Genomic DNA, 17,085 nt, shown 5'->3' on the forward strand with positions numbered 1-17,085 from the left:
ATCCCCGTGCGCCCGAGCATTCGGTCCTGGGACCTCGTAGAGGGTTGAATTGTGTCTCCCCCTGCTCAACCGTCTGAGTCCCGACCCCGAGGAGGTGGAACCGACCTCATCTGGGCAAAAGGGACTTTGCTGAAGTCAGTAAGAGAAGCGTCTAAGATGGGATCGGGGACCCCCGTGTCAGCAACCATCTGTATAAGGAAGCTTTCCTCCTAATTAAAAATGCAACCTGTGAGCGAGTCCTTTGAGTCTGTGTGGGAATCCACTTCCTTGAGGAATCAAGGGTGGGGGACAAAGAACCCACTCCCTCACCCAGGCCCCACCTCCTACGGCTTCCACCACCTCCCGTGGCTTCCACCACCTGGGGTCCAAGGCTTTAACAGGAGACTCTGGGGGACTTTTAGCTGGGCATGGTGTCACATAGCTATAATCCCAGCTACTTAGGAGGCCGAGGCAGGAGGATCACGAGTTTGAGGCCAGCCTCAGCAACTTAGTCTAAAAAAACTAACTCTTGTCTAAAAAAAAAAAAAAGCTGGGGATGTAGCTCAAGGGTAGAGTGTGCTTGGGTTCAATCCCCAGTACTGCAAAACAAAAACAAGAAAAAGAAACTAAAATCCTTTCTGTTTCCGTCCTGTCCAGGCTGTGCATCGGGACTCACACACAACTTACAGGCTTTGCAGACTCAGCTGGTATGATTGTGGTACCAGGCTTCAAGATGACCCAGTGACCCCTACATCCCGGCATTTGTGCCCTTGTGTAGTCTCATCCCACAATGACCCACGTCTGGTCCACATGGTGAACTGAGCGCAGACTAGACACAGTGTGTGACTTGTGAGGCTAGGCTTGTGGCTTCCACCTGAGCCTCCACCCTGCTGTGGGGACACCCAGTCATCCCTTTGGAGAGACTTGTGGGAAGGATGGAGGTCTCCTGTCCAGAGCCAGGTGGGTGCACGGTCCTAGAGAGAGGCAGATCTCCAGTACTGCCAGGCTTTCAGGTAAAGGCTGCTCCAGGAGACAACTTTTGTTTTTAATTAAAAGTCCTATTTAAAGTTCTATTTATTGGGGCTGAGGCTGCAGCTCAGTGGTAGTGTGTGCTTGCTTAGCATGCACAAGGCCCTCCTCCATTCCCAGCACAGGAAAAAAAAAAAAAAAAAAAGGAACTAGTGCTAGTTATCGACTCTAGAATATATACCACAAATTCATTGAACATTATAAGAAAGTTTTATGGAATGTCACATCATGCCTTTTTCCCAGGGATCCCAACTAAGGCTTTATCTTAGAGGCCCTTTCAAAGTATCTGTTCATTTATTTTTAGATTCAAAATTTTTGAAAAAAATTTATTAAGACGTATGAATTGTGTATGGGGCTGAGGTTCCGCCTGGTATTTCCGCGCCTGCACCCAGCACCCGCTGAGCACACCCCGCCTCCTTTCCACCCTCCCCTCGCCCCACACCTTCCCCATCTCTAGAAATCACTGGGCCACTTTCGGGTTGACTTTTTTAGCTTCTGCCTTTGAGAGAGAAGGAGAGGTGCTCCTCCTTCTGTGTCTGGCTTGTTCCTTCTGCTGGGAGATCTTCCAGGTCCACACATTTTTCTGCAAATGTCTGAGTCCCTTTCTTCTCCACGCAGCCTTCGGTCTTGTCTTTGTGCGTCCATCTGCCGGGGAGGGGGCACCTCGGCTGATCCCACCTCTCAGCACCTAAGGAACACGGGCATCTGGGCAACGTTTAGACTGCATCCTGCAAAAGACGACAAGTCAGGGCCACCCAGCTGAGCTGCGCTGGATCCCCAAGTCGCAGAAACCTAGATGACACATGCATACGGTTGCCTTAAGTCACTAAGTTTTGGGGTGACTTAGGACACAGCTGCAGATGACTGGTGCCGGGTCCTAGCACTTCGTTATGGAATGTGGGAGCACTTGGCCCCCCATTTCCACGTCTGGCTGCAAACGTCACCACCTCCAGGTCACTATGGAGTGACGATGCGGTCACTATGGAGAATAAAGTGTGACAAGCCTTTTCTGGCTCATCCCGGTGTCCCCTGACTGGCTTATTGCCCCTCCTGTTTAGGTCAGAGGTGCAAGGAGGGAGGAGATTGGCCACTTTCCACCTGGCCTTGGCGCCCAGCTGTGGGAGATCTGAACTGGGGAGAGAGAGCAGCTTAGGCGGGTCGCAGGGGCTCCTCTCAAGACGGATTTGCATGCATTTGACTTCTAAAGAAAGGGAACTGAGAGGGGCCTGAGCAGAAGGCACACAGGTCAGGCACTGCCGGGCACCGGGCGTCCCTCTCCGGGTCCTGGTGTCCTCTGCAGCCATGAGCACCCTGTACACTAACACCGGGCGCCACTACCCACCAGGTAGGGCCCTCGCCAGGCCTGGGCTTGGGGTGGGGACCCCGCATCCCCATCCTGGGGCCACCTGGAGCCAGAGACCAGGCCCCGGGGAGGAGGGGAGGGTGGCTGGACTCTGACTCGCCTTCTCTCTGGGAGGGACCACAGTGGAGGAGTCTGATGGTGACGGTGACGACTACGAAAACATGGCGCCACCCTACAAGGACCTTCCTCCCAAGCCAGGTGAGACGGCTCTCTCAGGAATGAGGCAGCAGGGCCCCAGGGGGTGGTCGCTGGACACTGTAGCCACCCGGTCATTCTCGGGTTGACCCACCCCAGGCCAGGTGACACGATGACAGGCGCACTGGGACTGTGCCCTGGAGCTCTGGGCACCAGCTCGACCGAGAGGGAAGGGACGAAGCAGCGGAGAAATCCCAGGGGACCTGGGGGCTCTGCCCCATGGCAGGGGGTGGAGTCGATGAGGGCACCTGGGTGTGGTGGGTGACCAGCCTGGAGGGGCTGATGAGTGGACAGAAACGTGGGAGCTTGGGAGGTGTCCCTGAGTGAAGTCCCTCCAGGGAACTGGAGGCCGTGAGAGGTTTCTGGGGTTGGTAGTGCCACCCCGGTGTCCTTGGGCAGTGGTCGTCCTATGCAAAATGGGCCTCTCTATCCCCGGTTTCTGAGGTCTAGGGACATGAGTGGCTCCGTGTGAGGCAGGAGGTGGGCTGGGTTGTACCGTGGGACGGTCTCGTCTCTGACGCCAGCGCTGTGCCCCCACGGTCCTCAACCCCCCCCTCCTCCAAGACCAGCTGCATTCCCGCCTTCAGGGCCACCCCTCCCTCCAACATGGCCCCTCCTCATCCCTGCAACTCCACTCCCAAACGCAGCATCCCCTCATCCCCGCCCAACCACAACGTGACCTTCAACCTGTTCCCAAACCCGGCAAGGACTCTGCGGTACCCTGACCCTGTCCTGAGTGACCACGCTGCTCCCACACCCTTCGCCACGATCACCCCAGCTTCGCCCTCGTCCAATCCCAGAGCCAGCCCCAACCCCACCTAACTCCGTCCTCACTTCAGCTCTCCCTGTGACTCCGAGGCCACCAACTGTCCCGGCTCACAGGACGGAGGGGTTTCCAGGACACGGACTTCTCCGTTTTAATACGAGGAATTCTGGGCGGTTGGGGTGGTTGGTCTCTGCACCGTGACCCTGTCCCCTCCCTGTAGCCCGGTTCCATTCTCACATCCAGCTCCAGCTCCAGTCCTGCTCAGCCCCTGCTTTGTCCCTCACCCTGTTTTGGTCACTTCCTTTGATCTCATTCCCGAGTCATGCCACCCTGACTCTGACCTTCTCTCCTTCAGATTCCATGGCTCCCCCGCGGCCTCCCAGGGCAGGTGAGTGGGGCTGGGGGTCCAGAGCCCCCCCTGTGCCTTTGCACCACCTGGGCCTGAGCAACCTTCCTCCTTCCCCAGGAAAGAAACCGGAGACCCCTCCTCTCCCCAGCAAGCCCCTGAGGATGACAGGTGAGGCCGCGGGCGGGCGGGGTCTTCCTGCTCCCGGTGGAGACTCTCCTGGGAATGACCCTTGTCTTTCTGGTCCTTCCAGCCCTGGGCCTCCCGCCTGTGCCCCGCAAGTCTCATCAGTTGGGTGAGCAGTGGGGGGGCTGGGGGGTGTCGGCCAGATCATGGGTCCTGCCGTGTGCGCCTGCGACACGACAGCGGATCCCGCCATTTGCACAACCGCGTGCACAATGAAAAATGTGGGAAGAGAGGAATCCTGAGGGGGAAGGCGAGGGGGTTTCCAACCAACCCGTCGGTCCCGACTGCGCTTGTTGATCGCGGAAGACAGGATCTTCCGGCAACTTCTGCACAGACCTCTCTCCCCCTTTCTCCCAGGCGTTGATCGGGAGCCTCCTCCTGTCCTGCCGTCCCTAACCAGTGAGTCCCCCTCCCCGGGCGGGCGGCTCCCTTCCTCCCCTCTCGGGGCGGACAGTGCATCTGAGTCAGGTCCACGGTGAGGCCTCCCGGGGAGTCCCGGCCAGGGCCCCCGGGGACCCAGGGTGTCTGCAGGGGACTCTTCAGCAAGTCCCTTTGGACTCGGAGGAGACACTGTTGTATGTCCCAGGGGTCCGCAGGCCGCCTTGAGTGGGAGGGGCGTGGGCAGGAGCTGCTGGAGGCTCATCCCCGACCCTGTCTGTCTGTCTGTCACTGGACCGTCCTGTAGACAGGGTGACACACCTCTGTCCTGTGCTCCTGGAGAAAGGCTCAGGGTCCCTTCCTCTCACTCTGAAGCACCGGGATGAGACTCTCTGTCCCCACCCACCCCCCTCCCCCGCCCCCCCAGCCACTCCAGTGCCCTGGCTCCATCCGAAGTCCAAGAGTCCTGGGTGTCACCAGGAGGAGAGGCTAAAGGTGTACCTGTATCTGCTGCTGCTGGGGACGTCCCTGATCCTGAGCTGCCTCAGTCTGACTGTGACCCTGACGAAGTGTGAGGAGGGCGGGGCCGGGCCGCGGGGAGAGGCTGGGGGCGGGGCCCGGGAGGACCTGGGGTCAGGCTGGATCTTCCTCACAGACCAGGAGGTGGTGGAGAGGCTGGGGGCGCTGACCTCTCAGCAGGCGGCCTGGCAGGTGAACGGTGAGTGCCTCCCCACGCTGAGCTCCGCACCATCCCCACACCCGACCCCGACCCCGACCCCGGCCCCGACCCCGACCCCGGCCCCGGGCCCCCTTTGCCAGTCGCTGTGCTGGGTGCAGCACCGAGAGCACATCAGACAGGACCCTTGTCACGTGCTTTTCCCTGTGGAGGGCGTGTGCGTGCGAGTGCGTGCGCGAGCGTGTGTGTGTGTGTGTGCGCGCGTGTGTGCGTGTGCATGTGCGTGTCCAGACTTCCACTGGACATTATGGCAGCCACCAGCTACAGGTGGCTGTTGAGCACTTAAAATGCGACCGGCCTGAAATGGGGTGTGTGTTGTCACCGTGACTCACACACTGACTTCAAAGACTTGTTCCCACATCGAATGGAACCTATCCCACCCACACTTTGAAAACGCCGGCTGCAGATTGAAATGGTAATGTAAGCGTGGATACAGAGGGACGAGTGAAAACAGTATCCAGGTTGATTTTACCGGTTTCTTTTTGGCTTAAAAACGTGGCTTGGGCTGGGGCTGTCGCTTGGTGGCAGAGCGCTCGCCTCACACGCAGGAGGCACTGGGTTCGATGCTCAGCACCACAGAAAAATAAATAAAATACAGATACTGTGTCCATCTACAACTAAAAAAAAAAAAAACCACGTGGCTTGGTTCACTTTGACTTTCCCTTGGACAGCGCAGGCAGGGGGTCATGAGTCACACATTACCAGTGAATACAGAGTTTTGGACGTCACAGCAGAGTCTAAAGGAAGAGGGACGCCCCCTGCCGGCCTGTTTTCCCTCCTCCCCTGGCAAGTGCCAGGTCACCCTCTTCCTGAGCCCCGTCTCCACCCCCTACCCCAATCCCATCCTCATGTCCAACGCATCTCCAGGAAGCCCACCTCTCCCTTTAGCCTCAAGTCCCCAGGGGTGAGTCCCCCTCTAAGCCACCCCAGGACCCCTGGACCCCGAGAACGTGGGTTTTGAATTCTGCCGTTTCCCAGGAGACCCGGGATGCAGTGAGGAGCAGTCAGTGGGGGGTAGTGGGTGGGCAGGAGGGTGTGGTTCTGGGTTCCCAGCCCTTGTTCTCTCCTGACAGTGACTGGCATGGCGGGGCTGGCTGGCCTGAAGAAGGACATTGACCGTGTCAGAGCAGACACCAACCAGTCCCTGGTGGAACTTCGGGGTTTGTTAGGTGAGTGGGGTTTGGGGAACCACCCCGAGATGGGGGACATGGCCGGAGCAGCAGGTTGCAGGACTTCATGGAAATGATTTTTAGTGAAGTTATGAGAACGGTGCTGACTGGAGCTGAGAAGCGCATAGCCTGAACAACTGTCCGTGGCACACTAGGTACACAGACTCTGGAGCCTTCTGACAGCATCTCTCTTGTCCCCAGACTGTACCAGGATCACCTGCCCCGAGGGCTGGCTCCCCTTTGAGGGCAGGTGTTACTACTTCTCTCCCAGCACCAAGTCATGGGACGAAGCCCGGAAGTTCTGCCAGGAGAATTACTCTCACTTGGTCATCATCAATTCCTTTGCTGAGCACGTGAGTTGTCCCTGCCGAACCCTTGAGAACCACTGTGCATTGCTTGCAGGATTCACCCCTCCTTTTTCTTACCAGGATAGAGAGAACTTGTAATTCCTTTTGAGTTATTTAAACTTAATAGCAGGCTCTTGCTGAGACACTCTCAATGTGAAAGGGAAGAAGATGTGTTTTATTTGAGATCAAGTGCTGATGGTGTTTATTCAACCTCTGCAAATCTCAGTTTTATCTCTTCCATGGAAACTGAATGACTCTCTCTAAGATAGTGCCTGTCTTCCAAACACCTTACGTCTTGCATGTATTAGCATATGCAGTCGTCACGACTCTACAGATCCGTGTATCAGCCAGGAGAGGATAGGTTTTGCTGCAGTAACAGAGAGCCTGCATAGCTCAGCAGTGATCACGCAGGAGGCAAATCATCTCCGAGTTTTCGCTTATGCTCACAAAGCAAGTCACATGAGCACTCCTACCCTTGGAGGTGATGGGGAAAGAAGGTCTCACCTGTGTGTATCCAGAAGGAAAGTTGGAATGTTTGTAAACAACTTTAATGGTATTTTCCCACCCACTCTGAGCCCCGATACTACTACAATTAGGTAAAATTACGATTTATGCACTTCACGGTTGAAGACACTGAAGCATAGCACGTCTAAGCAACTCACTTGTGGTCACTCAAAACTACTTCCAGAGCTGGGATTTGGGCTCAGGTAGCTGTCTTCGAAGCCCATGACCTTGATCATAAGCATCAGAGCATTATGTTTTTGCGTGATCCTGGATTGAACCCAGCTGTGCTCTACCACTGAGCTACATCCCCAGACCTTTCTAAATTTTAAGTTTTGAGACAGGGTCTTGCTAAGTTACTGAGGTTGGCCTCTAATGCGCCATCCTCCGGCCTCGGCTTCCCGAGTCATGGGATCACAGGTGTGCACCACCACCCCTGGCTCTGGTTTCTTGAAACCTCCCTGGAGCTTTTACTAGGAAATACTGTCCAGGTAGCTTTTGCTCTTTAGAGTCCCCCAATTTTTTTTTGTCACCTCCCAGGGGTCCTTGGGGATGAGGTGGAGGGCTCCTCTCCCTCCAGACCTTGTCTGCGTATTCAAAACTTCTTTCCACTGCCATCTCCCCTGCCTGCATATTGGAGACTCGAGGTGGGAGTGTGATTTGCATACAGTAAGAGGCACATATTTGAAGCCTGTGTTTTGACCAACGTCACTGCCAATCAAACAAGACTCATAACGTTCTACCACCCTGAAAAGTCCTCTCTTATCCCTTGTCTAGTTGATCCTTCCACCATCTGCAACCACGGATTAGTTTTTCTGGAGAACAGTTGCTTTTAACCATAGTTCTTCCCAAGCTTCTGTCTTCCACATAAACCCTTCCCTTTCTTCCCAAAGCCCAGATATACCAGCACCAGGAGGCTCCTTCCCCTGCTTCTCTTCCTCCTTCATTTTTTTTCTTCATGAACTTCTCTGCCTAGATGCAGATTAGGAGTGGGTGGAAAAACACCAGGGGAAAAACCTCCTATCGTTTCCTATTGCTAAAAAAACGTTATTCAAATGTTGTAATATTAAATGCTAAGATGTCACGGTCGTTGTTAGGTGCCGGTCACTGTGTTGGCACTTTAAGAACATCAACCTATTTTATCCTCATGCAAATCCTATCCTGCGAGGAGGTAGCTCCTGTTATCATCCCATTTTACAAATGGAGAAAATGAGGCACAAGATGTGCATTAATCCATTTTCAGTTGCTGTAACAAAATACGGGAAGCTGGGTATTTTATAAAGGAAAGAGGCCATTAGGAGGACTGATGGCTGAATGCAGTTTGTATTTGCAGAATTTCGTGGCCAAGGCGCACGGCTCTCCACGGGTGTACTGGTTGGGGCTGAATGACAAGAACCGAGAAGGGGACTGGAGGTGGCTGGATGGGTCCCCTGTCACGTTAAGGCAAGTGTCCGTGGCTCCTGGGGTCTGTCTGTCTCTTCTGTGGGCCCTGAGCATGGGGAGAGGAGAAGGTGGGGAGCATGGCTGAGGGTGTCAGGTCCTGGTTCTTTTTTAAAATTTCAAAAAATACACTTTTATTTTTAATTGATACAATATATTTGGTTACACTGTTATGTAATCATACATATTTATGGGGCGCGGTGTTATATTTCAACACCATATATAACGTGTGAGGATCAGATCAGGATAGCAGGCAAATCTGTCACCTCAAATATTCATTGTTTCTTTGTGTGTGTGTTTTTTTTTTTTTTTTTGGCACTGGGGATTAAACTCAGGGGCGCTCGACCACTGAGCCCCATCCCCAGCCCTATTTTGAATTTTATTTGGAGACTGATTTGCTTAGTGCCTCCATAGGTTGCTGAGGCTGGCTTTGAACTCGTGGTCCTCCTGCCTCAGCCTCCCAAGCCTCTGGGATGACAGGTGTGGGCCACCGCGCCCGGCTGTACTAGCTATTTTGAAATACACAATTAATTATTGTCAAGCACAGTTAGTCCCTCGTGGTAGAAAACATTAGAAACCATTCCTTCTATCCAGCTTCCCCCCTGTACCAGTGACCATCCCTTCTCCGTCCCTCCCTCCCCGTCCCCCTTCCCAGGTCCTGGTGGGCACTTCTTCTCTTAGAATAGACTTTTTAGTTTCCCCATAAGGGACGTGGACGTGCTGTACTCTGTCTGTGCCCGGCTTATCCCACTTAGCACGATGTCCTCCAGTTCCACCCATGTTGCTACAAACGATAGGGCTCTATTATTCTATTTTATATTTTTATGGCTGAAGCCTTTGGCTCTTCCTGGTACAGGGATCCTGATTTTAAATACAGAAAAATTTCTCTTTGGGTTGGTAAATTGTCATTAACCCCCCGAGGGTCTCCACAGCACCTAACTGAAGGTTGCTGCCTGGCACAGAGGGACCTGAGGACCCTGAATGGAGGGGTATGTCGGGTCCTGGTCATCTTTTTGGTGCCCCCTCTGGGAAGGCCCTCTTCCCTGCGTGGTGTTGTCCTTGGGGCCTGGGACCCTAGTTCTCTGGAATTCCAGGCTGGTCTACAAGGGTGATTTTTTTTTTTTTAATGATGGCAGGGCTTCTGGTCCCTGAACTGGGTTAGCTTTTTGTCGCTGTGACAAACGCCTGGGGAGAACTTGGAAGAGGCAGGATTTATTTTGGCTCGGTTGCAGAGGGTTAGGTCCCTGTCTGCCGGCTCCATTGCTCTGGGGCTGAGCCCACGGAAGAGGAAAGGGGTCAGCTCACGGTGGCCAGGAAGGAGGGAGGGGGCAGGCGGGGCCAGGGACAAGCCAAGTCCTCTCAGGATCTGCTTCCAGGGACCTACGTCCTCCAGCTAGGTGCCGCCTCCTACCGTTTCCACCACCTCCCAATAACCCCCTCAAGTTACTGATCCGCCAATGCCATCAGACCCCTGTGACCCGATCACGTCACCTCTGACCGTGTGAGACTCTGGGGGACCTTTCAGACAAATCCTAACATGTGGCTTTGAGGTTTCCTCCATTGCAACATCTCAACCACTTAGCGCAACTTTGCAACTCTATCAAGCCTCTAGGTCAATGGCTGGAAAAATAAAGAGACTGGCCACAGGTTTGAGAGGAAGATTTGGAGTTCTCAAAATGATGAGCAGGATTTTTTTTTTTTAGCTAGAGATTCTTGATAGGAGGCGTGGCTCTCAAAGAAATGATGTGGCGTGGCATGGCACTGTGGGGACAGCTCAGGTCCTGGTGTGCCTGCATTCCCCAGCGGGAGGCACTGGCTGCCAAGGGCTCACAGTCATGATGTTTCTGGAAATGTGTCCTCAGCTGAATGGGAGGCTGCTCATCTAAGAGGTTACCCCTACTCCCACGGGGATCAGCCCAGGGCCAATGACATCCTAAGAGATGGCTTCCGTGGGGGTGACCCTAGGGGGCATCCCGATCTCCAGGTCAGGAGGAAGCCGTGCGCAGCGGAGCTCACAGCCTGGCTCAGCTCCTCCTTCCTGGTCCACCGCCGGCTCCCGCTCCTTCTCCTTTCTGTAGAACCTCCCTTCACGTACCCCATGCACCCGAGTCCCCGGGTCAGACCCTGCTTTAAGAGTGTGACCCCAAATAGCGCACTTCCTGCAAGGTGGGGAGGATCCGACTGGGGTGTGCAGAGGGAGGGGTCCTGGGAAGTGGAGGAGGCAGAGGAGGCTGGTTCAGGAGGCTCGGGGTGGGCGGTGGAGGTGGGAGAGGCTGCCCGTGGCCAGCGGGGCTGGGTAGGACAGGTGAGCTGGGGGGGAGGGATGATGCGGCGTCATCTGGAAGGCAAGGAGCGATTCAGATGGAAGGACCCTCGGACCACGATGGCCTTTCCTCTCCCACCACGTTCCTTTCTTTAAAGTCAATAGCTCTTCTGTCTTGTGGGTCCTGGGGATTGAACCCAGGGACACCCTACCACGGAGCTCTACCCCCTCTTCTGATCTATTCCTTTTTTTCTCTTTTTAAAAAAATATCTATTGGTGCACTTTGATGATTCATCCCTGAGGGCTTCAGTATCGTCACACCTGCGTGTCACATGATTCTATTCTATTCGCCCAGTAGCTTCCCTTTCCTCTCCTCCCCGACCTGCTCCTCCACTCCCCTTCCCCACCTTTTTTTACTTTTTTTTTTTGAGACAAGGTCTTGCTACATTTCCCAGCCTGGACTTGAACTTGTGCTCCTCCCTGCTCAGCCTCCTGGGTTTCCGGGAGGGATCCCAGGCGTGTGTCCCCGTCCGTGACTGGCCGTCCTGTGGGTTGTGGCCACTGCCCGGGGGGGGGGGGGGGGGGCGTGTGTTTGGCACCGCAGAGCCTCGCGGCATAGTCTCAGCACCCGCAAAATCCCCTGGGGTCCCTTGGCTCATGCCTCTCTCTGCCCACTGTTTCTTCCCTCCAGTTTCTGGGCCCCACAGGAGCCCAACAACATCTACGAGGAGGACTGCGCCAGCATGAACAACGGCGGCACCTGGAACGATCTCTCTTGTGCCAAAACTACGTATTGGATTTGTGAGCGGAAATGTTCCTGTTGAACCCGGGGCTGAAGCTAGAGGTGCGTGGCCCAGCGCCTCCCTGCTGGGGGTGAGAATTCCCGGTCACCGGGGGGTATGCCGAAGACGTGATTGACAGCTGGACGTGGCCATTTCCCTGGGGTGCAGGCCAGGCCTTCCGGTTCAAGCAGAGGGGTGAGCCGGAGGGACGCCGGGGACTTGGTGGTAGGTGCCCTCCCATTTCTGAGAGGTGGAGGACGTTCATCCATTTCCTGATCTTGAGAAGCGATGCCGAGTCTGACATTGAACCTGGGGGGCTCAGAGCATGATGCTGAGCCCAGGGTAAAACACCCCGGCTCCCCTGAACCAGGGTGAGCTGGCTCCGGGCTCCTTGACTGCCTGGCTGATGCAGACCCGCTTCTGGGAAGCCGTGGGGCACGGGGAGCCTTGACCGTTCACTTGCTCAACGTCTTGGGTGTCATTTTGCACAAGCTCCGTGGCAGAATCGGATCTCTGGCAAGACCTGGCCCATAGAACTTCTAGAAAGACAAGACCACCTCCACGTAGTGCAGCTGGGCCACTCCGTGACCTGGTCAGACCCACAGCACAGTGATGGCACGGTCTGTCTACCTCTGCCGGAGGCTGTTTGTGGGTTGCAAAGGTCTTTGGTGGTGCAGGGGTTCACTCACATATGGGTGGACTTTCCTGGGCTATTCACTCTGGCAAAGTTAGTGCTTTTCTCAAAACGTGACTTCACTGTGTAGTCCTGGCCCGTGGTGTTGGGTTCACAGGGCTGCAGTCACCAAATACCAGAGGCTGGGCAGCTTAAAAAACAGAAATTTATTTTCTTACAGTTCTGCAGGCTGTACGTCCAAGATCAAGGGTGTCAGTTAGGTTGGTTTCTCTCCTTGTCCTGAGGATGATCGCCTTCTCCCTGTGTCTTTGATGGGTCTCCCTTGCATGGGTGTCTATGTCCCAGTCTCCTCTTCTTAGAAGGACACCAGTCATGTTGCCCTAAGGTCCACCTAAGGACCTCGTTTTACCCCGATTACCTTTTTAGTCACCTGTTTAACCTCCAAACACGATCCCATTCTGAGGAACTAGGATTTAGGATTTCAACCTATGTATCTTTTGGGAAAGCAAATCACCCATCAGGTACCAGAAGTACCTTTGGTCATTCTGACATCCCAACACACACCACTCTGAGGCCTGGGGCTGTCCCCGTCTGAGCACAAGGAACTCAACACGGGGGTCCTTTGGGACAACCCATGAATTGTAATGGAATGGATCAAATTCTTGGTCGCCGAGTGCCCCTACCTAGTAGCAAAGTCCTTCCTGTTTGCGTTGAGAGCAGAGAGGTGGCTTTGAGGAGAGCAGGAAGTGGGGGAGGTGGGGTCCGCTTCACTTCCTGTCCCTCTGTTCTGGTCTCCTCCTGTCACCCTCCCACCGGCTCCCCGCACAGTCCACAGCCTGCAGAGTGGGCGGGTGTCCTGTCCTCAGCCCTTCTCCCAGGGGACCCTGGGTCCCAGTGACTGTCTATCTGGGGGTCAGGGGAAGTTCCCGTATCTCAGAAGAGGAAACTTGAGTTTCCTCCAAAATATTGTGTTAAGAAAAGAAGAAGCAGGGGGCTGTGGTCACATCTCTTGAGTGGCTCGGGGGTGTGGGGGCCCACGGGGGTGCTGGCCCTTCCACAACTCTCATGACTCTCTAGTTGAAGACACACAAATGGAAGAGAGGTTTCCTTTTACCATTTTGGGTCCAGGGGAGCAAAGATTGGGTGAATTTAAAATAATAATAGTCATAGTTTATCAAGCATGAATCAGTCGTTTGTATTTAAGCCTCACCGTGACTGTGAGGTCAGGATAGTCAGCAACCCCACGTGATAGTGGGGAAAACTGAACCCAGAGGGGTCTTGTGGCTCACCCTTCGTTGGGTAAATGACACAGTCGGGATTTTACCCAACGGCAGCGTCTGCAGCTTTCAAAGGGATTGTCTGTGAACTTGAATTATCCTCGAGGACCGTGACCTTGGAGCTCCCATCTCAGCTGGTTATTTTGGGAAAACTGAACAGCGTGATGTGGTTGGAAACTGACACCCTGGGACGGGAGAGGAGACTAGGGGTTGAATTCTGGGTGAGGTGATGGTTGTTTTTGTGGCTTTTGTGGGGTTGTTGCATTGACAATGATGAGGACCGGGGAGCCACCTGTGACGGTCTGGAGACTTCTGGATGGATTTTGAAGAGAGAGCCTTTGGGATGTGCTGATGGATTAGAAGTCGGGGGTGGAGGGTGAGAGAAAGAGGAAAGAATGACTCCTAGATTCTCAGTCTGAGCAACAGGAATTATCAATGACGGGGAAGAAAAGATGCTTAGGAACTCCGCCTGCATTGAGGTAGTCCATGAACTTCTGCTGAAGTTCTTAGAACTTCTCTTATCTGGTAAGTGGTGGGTCAGGAATGGAATCGTGTGTGTGTGTGTGTGTGTGTGTGTGTGTGTGTGTGTGTGTGTGTGAGAATGGAAACCAGGGTCTCTCACATGCTAGGCAGGTGCTCTACCCCTGAGCTACATCCTCAGCCCAAGAATGGAATCTTTTTTTTTTTTTTTTTTTTTGGTGGTGGTGGGGGGTACCAGGGACTGAACTCAGGGGCACTTGACCACTGAGCCACACCCCCAGCCCTATTTTGTATTTTACTTAGAGACAGGGTCTCACTGAGTTGCTTAGCACCTTGCCATTGCTGAGGCTGGCTTTGAACTCGCCATCCTCCTGCCTCAGCCTCCTGAGCCGCTGGGATGACCGGCCTGCGCTGCTGCTCCCCGCTCAGGAATGGAGTCGCGTGCTTAGGGAATGAGGTCGTGCCCTGTGGATCTCCTCGATCCTCACTTTTTCAGTGACTTCTAGTAGCCGGCATCTGCCATGAGCGTCCCCTGACTGGCCACGTGGCCAGGAGGAATTTTCAGGGTGGAAAAATGCTCCCAGGAACAGCTTTCAACCAAAGCCTGGACTTGCTCTATACCTACCCGGGCTCCCTCACCTCCCAGGAGAATCACCTCCAAAGAGCGAGCTCTAGATAGGTCCTGGAGGTCTCTGGAGGGAGTAAGCTGTAGTTTGCTCAAAACCACGCCTTGTACCCCGGGTCCTACCAGGCTCCTTGGTTTCCCTACCCCCTTCCTCCCGCCAGCACCTCCGAACCAACCACCACTCGATGGGCGGCGGCTCCACTGACCAGTGTGTCAACCTCTCCTTGGTGTGAAAGTGACGCACACGTTGGTAGAAGCTGGATTTCGAATTTAGTTGACTAGAACTTGTGGGTGCTGGACTGAAGTCTCCTTATAGTCTTTTTACCTTTTCTTAAGATTTTATTGGAGGTACAAAATAATTTAGGGTCCCAGATCTCATATATATTTGGAAACTATTAACTTATTTATTTTAAATTGATGTAAAATTGCATATATTAAATAAAGAAAATAAAAGTGTATGTATTTATCATGTACAACAGACGTTTTGAAATATGTACATGTTGTGGGATGGCTGCATGGATCTAAATACAGGTGCATTACCTCAGATGTTTATTACCATTATTTTTGTGGTGAGAAGAGGCAAAATCTATTATTCCAGCAATTTTTAAGTCCACATACAGCTGGGTGCAGTGGCACACACCTGTACTCCCAGCGATCCAGGAGGCAGGAGGATCAAGAGTTCAAGACCAGCCTCAGCATCTTAGCAAGACCTTGTCTCAAAATAAAAACTAAAAATGATTAGGGATATAGCTCAGTGGTTAAGTGTCTCTGGGTTAGGAAAAAAAAGTACATAACTATAACTATAGCTACCATGTGGTAGAACAGATTTCTTGAACTGATTCCTCCTGCCAAACTGAAACTGTGTATCACAGGACCAACATCTCCCAACCCAGCCCCTGGTAACCAGGGTCCTGTTTTCTGTGTCTACATGAGTGTGTTGGACAGTTCCCTTCAGCTGCTGGGCTTCTCCTGTGTCATCCTGTTCCTCTCGGGGTCAGATCTGGTGCCTGAGAGCATTCAGTACTAGCGGCTTCCCTGGTGATGGAGGGAGATGGGTTCTCTGTCCCAGTGCCACCAGACAGGTGTGTGCACCAGGCAGGTGGGTAGAGGTGCCTCTCCTTGCACAACTTCTTTACTTCCTCCTACATTTAGGAGCAGGGATCTCCTTGAGGTTCCTGGGGACCAGAGAGAATGCACGCACACACACACACACACACACACACACACACACACACACACACACACACACACACACGGTGTTCGCTTTACTCTAGGATCCCTGAGGCCAGATGCTTCCAGAATGCAGTGTACTGGACCTTCACCCCAGAATACTCTTCACCCTAACTCAAGACTCTGCTCCTGGTGCATGGGGGAAACATTTCAACCCCCAGATTCCCTTTGTGGTTTCTCCCAGAGACGCCAACCCCACTCCCACCGAGCTGCCCTGTGTCCCAGCTGACTTTGGTTCAAGGGGAGCTACGTGAGGCTGGGGAGTGGAGGGAAAGGACTCATGCTAAGCTGGCCGGCCATCTCCCAGACTCTCTCATTTCTCTTTGTTTAACACACAGCCCAAACCTTCCTGTAGCCTGTTTTTTTTTTTTCCCCCTCAATGAGCTAGGAGTAGTCTGTCAGTTTCTGAAGGGCTACGTACACCCGTCTCTTCACACGCAGCCCTCCACATTCACCAGTTCTGCATCCATGGATCCGACCAACTGCTGATCAACACCATTCAGAAAAAAAGTGACAGCCACACGAACACGAAGACTTTTAAATCTTATCATTGTTCCCTTAACAACGCAGCACAAGAACTCCTTCACAGAATTTATTTTGCATTAGGTATTAAAAATAATCTAGAGATGATTTAAGTTATAGGTTCTATGCAAACACAATGCCATTTGTCACAAGGAATTTGGGCCTCTGCAGATTTTGGCGTCCGTGGGGTGTACTGGGGTCACCCCCTGCAGATACCGAGGATGACTGAACACCATAAGCTATGTGTGCACCTACGTGTGAACCTGTGTCCTGAAAAGCCTAGAATATTGATCTTGCCCTTTACAGAGAAAGCCGACTGACCTCTCTTTAGCATATCTCAGCGCCACCAGGCCCCGGGGTGGGGGAGAAGTGAGACTCAGGAGAAGGGGGCTGCAATCATTGGAGGAAGGTCTCCAAAGAGGCAGGAGGGGGCAGGGGAGACCACAGCGTGGAGGAGGGGCCAGTCTGGAGCGGGAAGGGCCTCCTTTGCCGAGTGTGAGCATTGATGCAGGAGAGGCGGATGGGGTGTGTGGTAAGGGGTGTCTGGGGTCAGGAAGTTGAGGGACTTCCATCACTACCTTTATCACCTCTGCAGGATAAAAAAGGAGGTGAAGCCAGGGAGAAGCTGCTTGTTTATGAGACGCTTTGGGAGAAGTTGATAGTTTAAAGGGCTACATGAGTTTAAAGAGCAAGTTTAGGAGGAGTCAGAGTAAGAACCCGAAGAAAGGCCTTGAGAGGGGTCTCCCCATTTGCAAAAAGTCAAGGAGGTGATTGCAACCACCCTGATTTGGGTGCCCAGGGCCAGGCATTGACTGAACACACCGCAACACAGAGAAA

The 17,085-nt window shown here is 53.6% G+C and overlaps 1 protein-coding gene and 1 long non-coding RNA gene across 5 annotated transcripts; one reads left to right on the top strand and one right to left on the bottom strand.

Moving 5' to 3' along the window:
- Positions 1 to 1,320: 1,320 nt before the first annotated feature.
- On the bottom strand, positions 1,321 to 4,878 carry LOC144374802 (uncharacterized). The gene is made up of 2 exons (XR_013434090.1): positions 4,744 to 4,878; positions 1,321 to 1,736 (listed from the first exon to the last, which is right to left on the bottom strand). It is a non-coding gene; the product is annotated as an uncharacterized LOC144374802 (long non-coding RNA).
- On the top strand, positions 1,733 to 14,972 carry Clec17a (C-type lectin domain containing 17A). 4 transcript variants are annotated; one of them, XM_078037503.1, is made up of 10 exons: positions 1,733 to 2,569; positions 3,688 to 3,849; positions 3,932 to 3,973; positions 4,222 to 4,263; positions 4,670 to 4,813; positions 4,898 to 4,960; positions 6,052 to 6,147; positions 6,349 to 6,500; positions 8,329 to 8,438; positions 11,390 to 14,972. In XM_078037503.1, the coding sequence occupies exons 1-10, from the start codon at positions 2,533 to 2,535 to the stop codon at positions 11,520 to 11,522; spliced, it is 981 nt and encodes a 326-aa protein (XP_077893629.1). In that variant the 5' UTR covers positions 1,733 to 2,532; the 3' UTR covers positions 11,523 to 14,972. The 4 variants fall into 4 exon arrangements, 3 of the variants coding, with proteins under 3 accessions (XP_077893629.1, XP_040146290.2, XP_077893627.1); XM_040290356.2 differs by having other exon boundaries at positions 3,688 to 3,720; positions 3,799 to 3,849; positions 4,670 to 4,960; XM_078037501.1 differs by having other exon boundaries at positions 4,670 to 4,960.
- Positions 14,973 to 17,085: the final 2,113 nt, after the last annotated feature.

This window comes from Ictidomys tridecemlineatus, chromosome 2, assembly GCF_052094955.1.
Source record: "Ictidomys tridecemlineatus isolate mIctTri1 chromosome 2, mIctTri1.hap1, whole genome shotgun sequence".
In the NCBI taxonomy this organism is placed as follows: Eukaryota; Metazoa; Chordata; class Mammalia; order Rodentia; family Sciuridae; genus Ictidomys; species Ictidomys tridecemlineatus.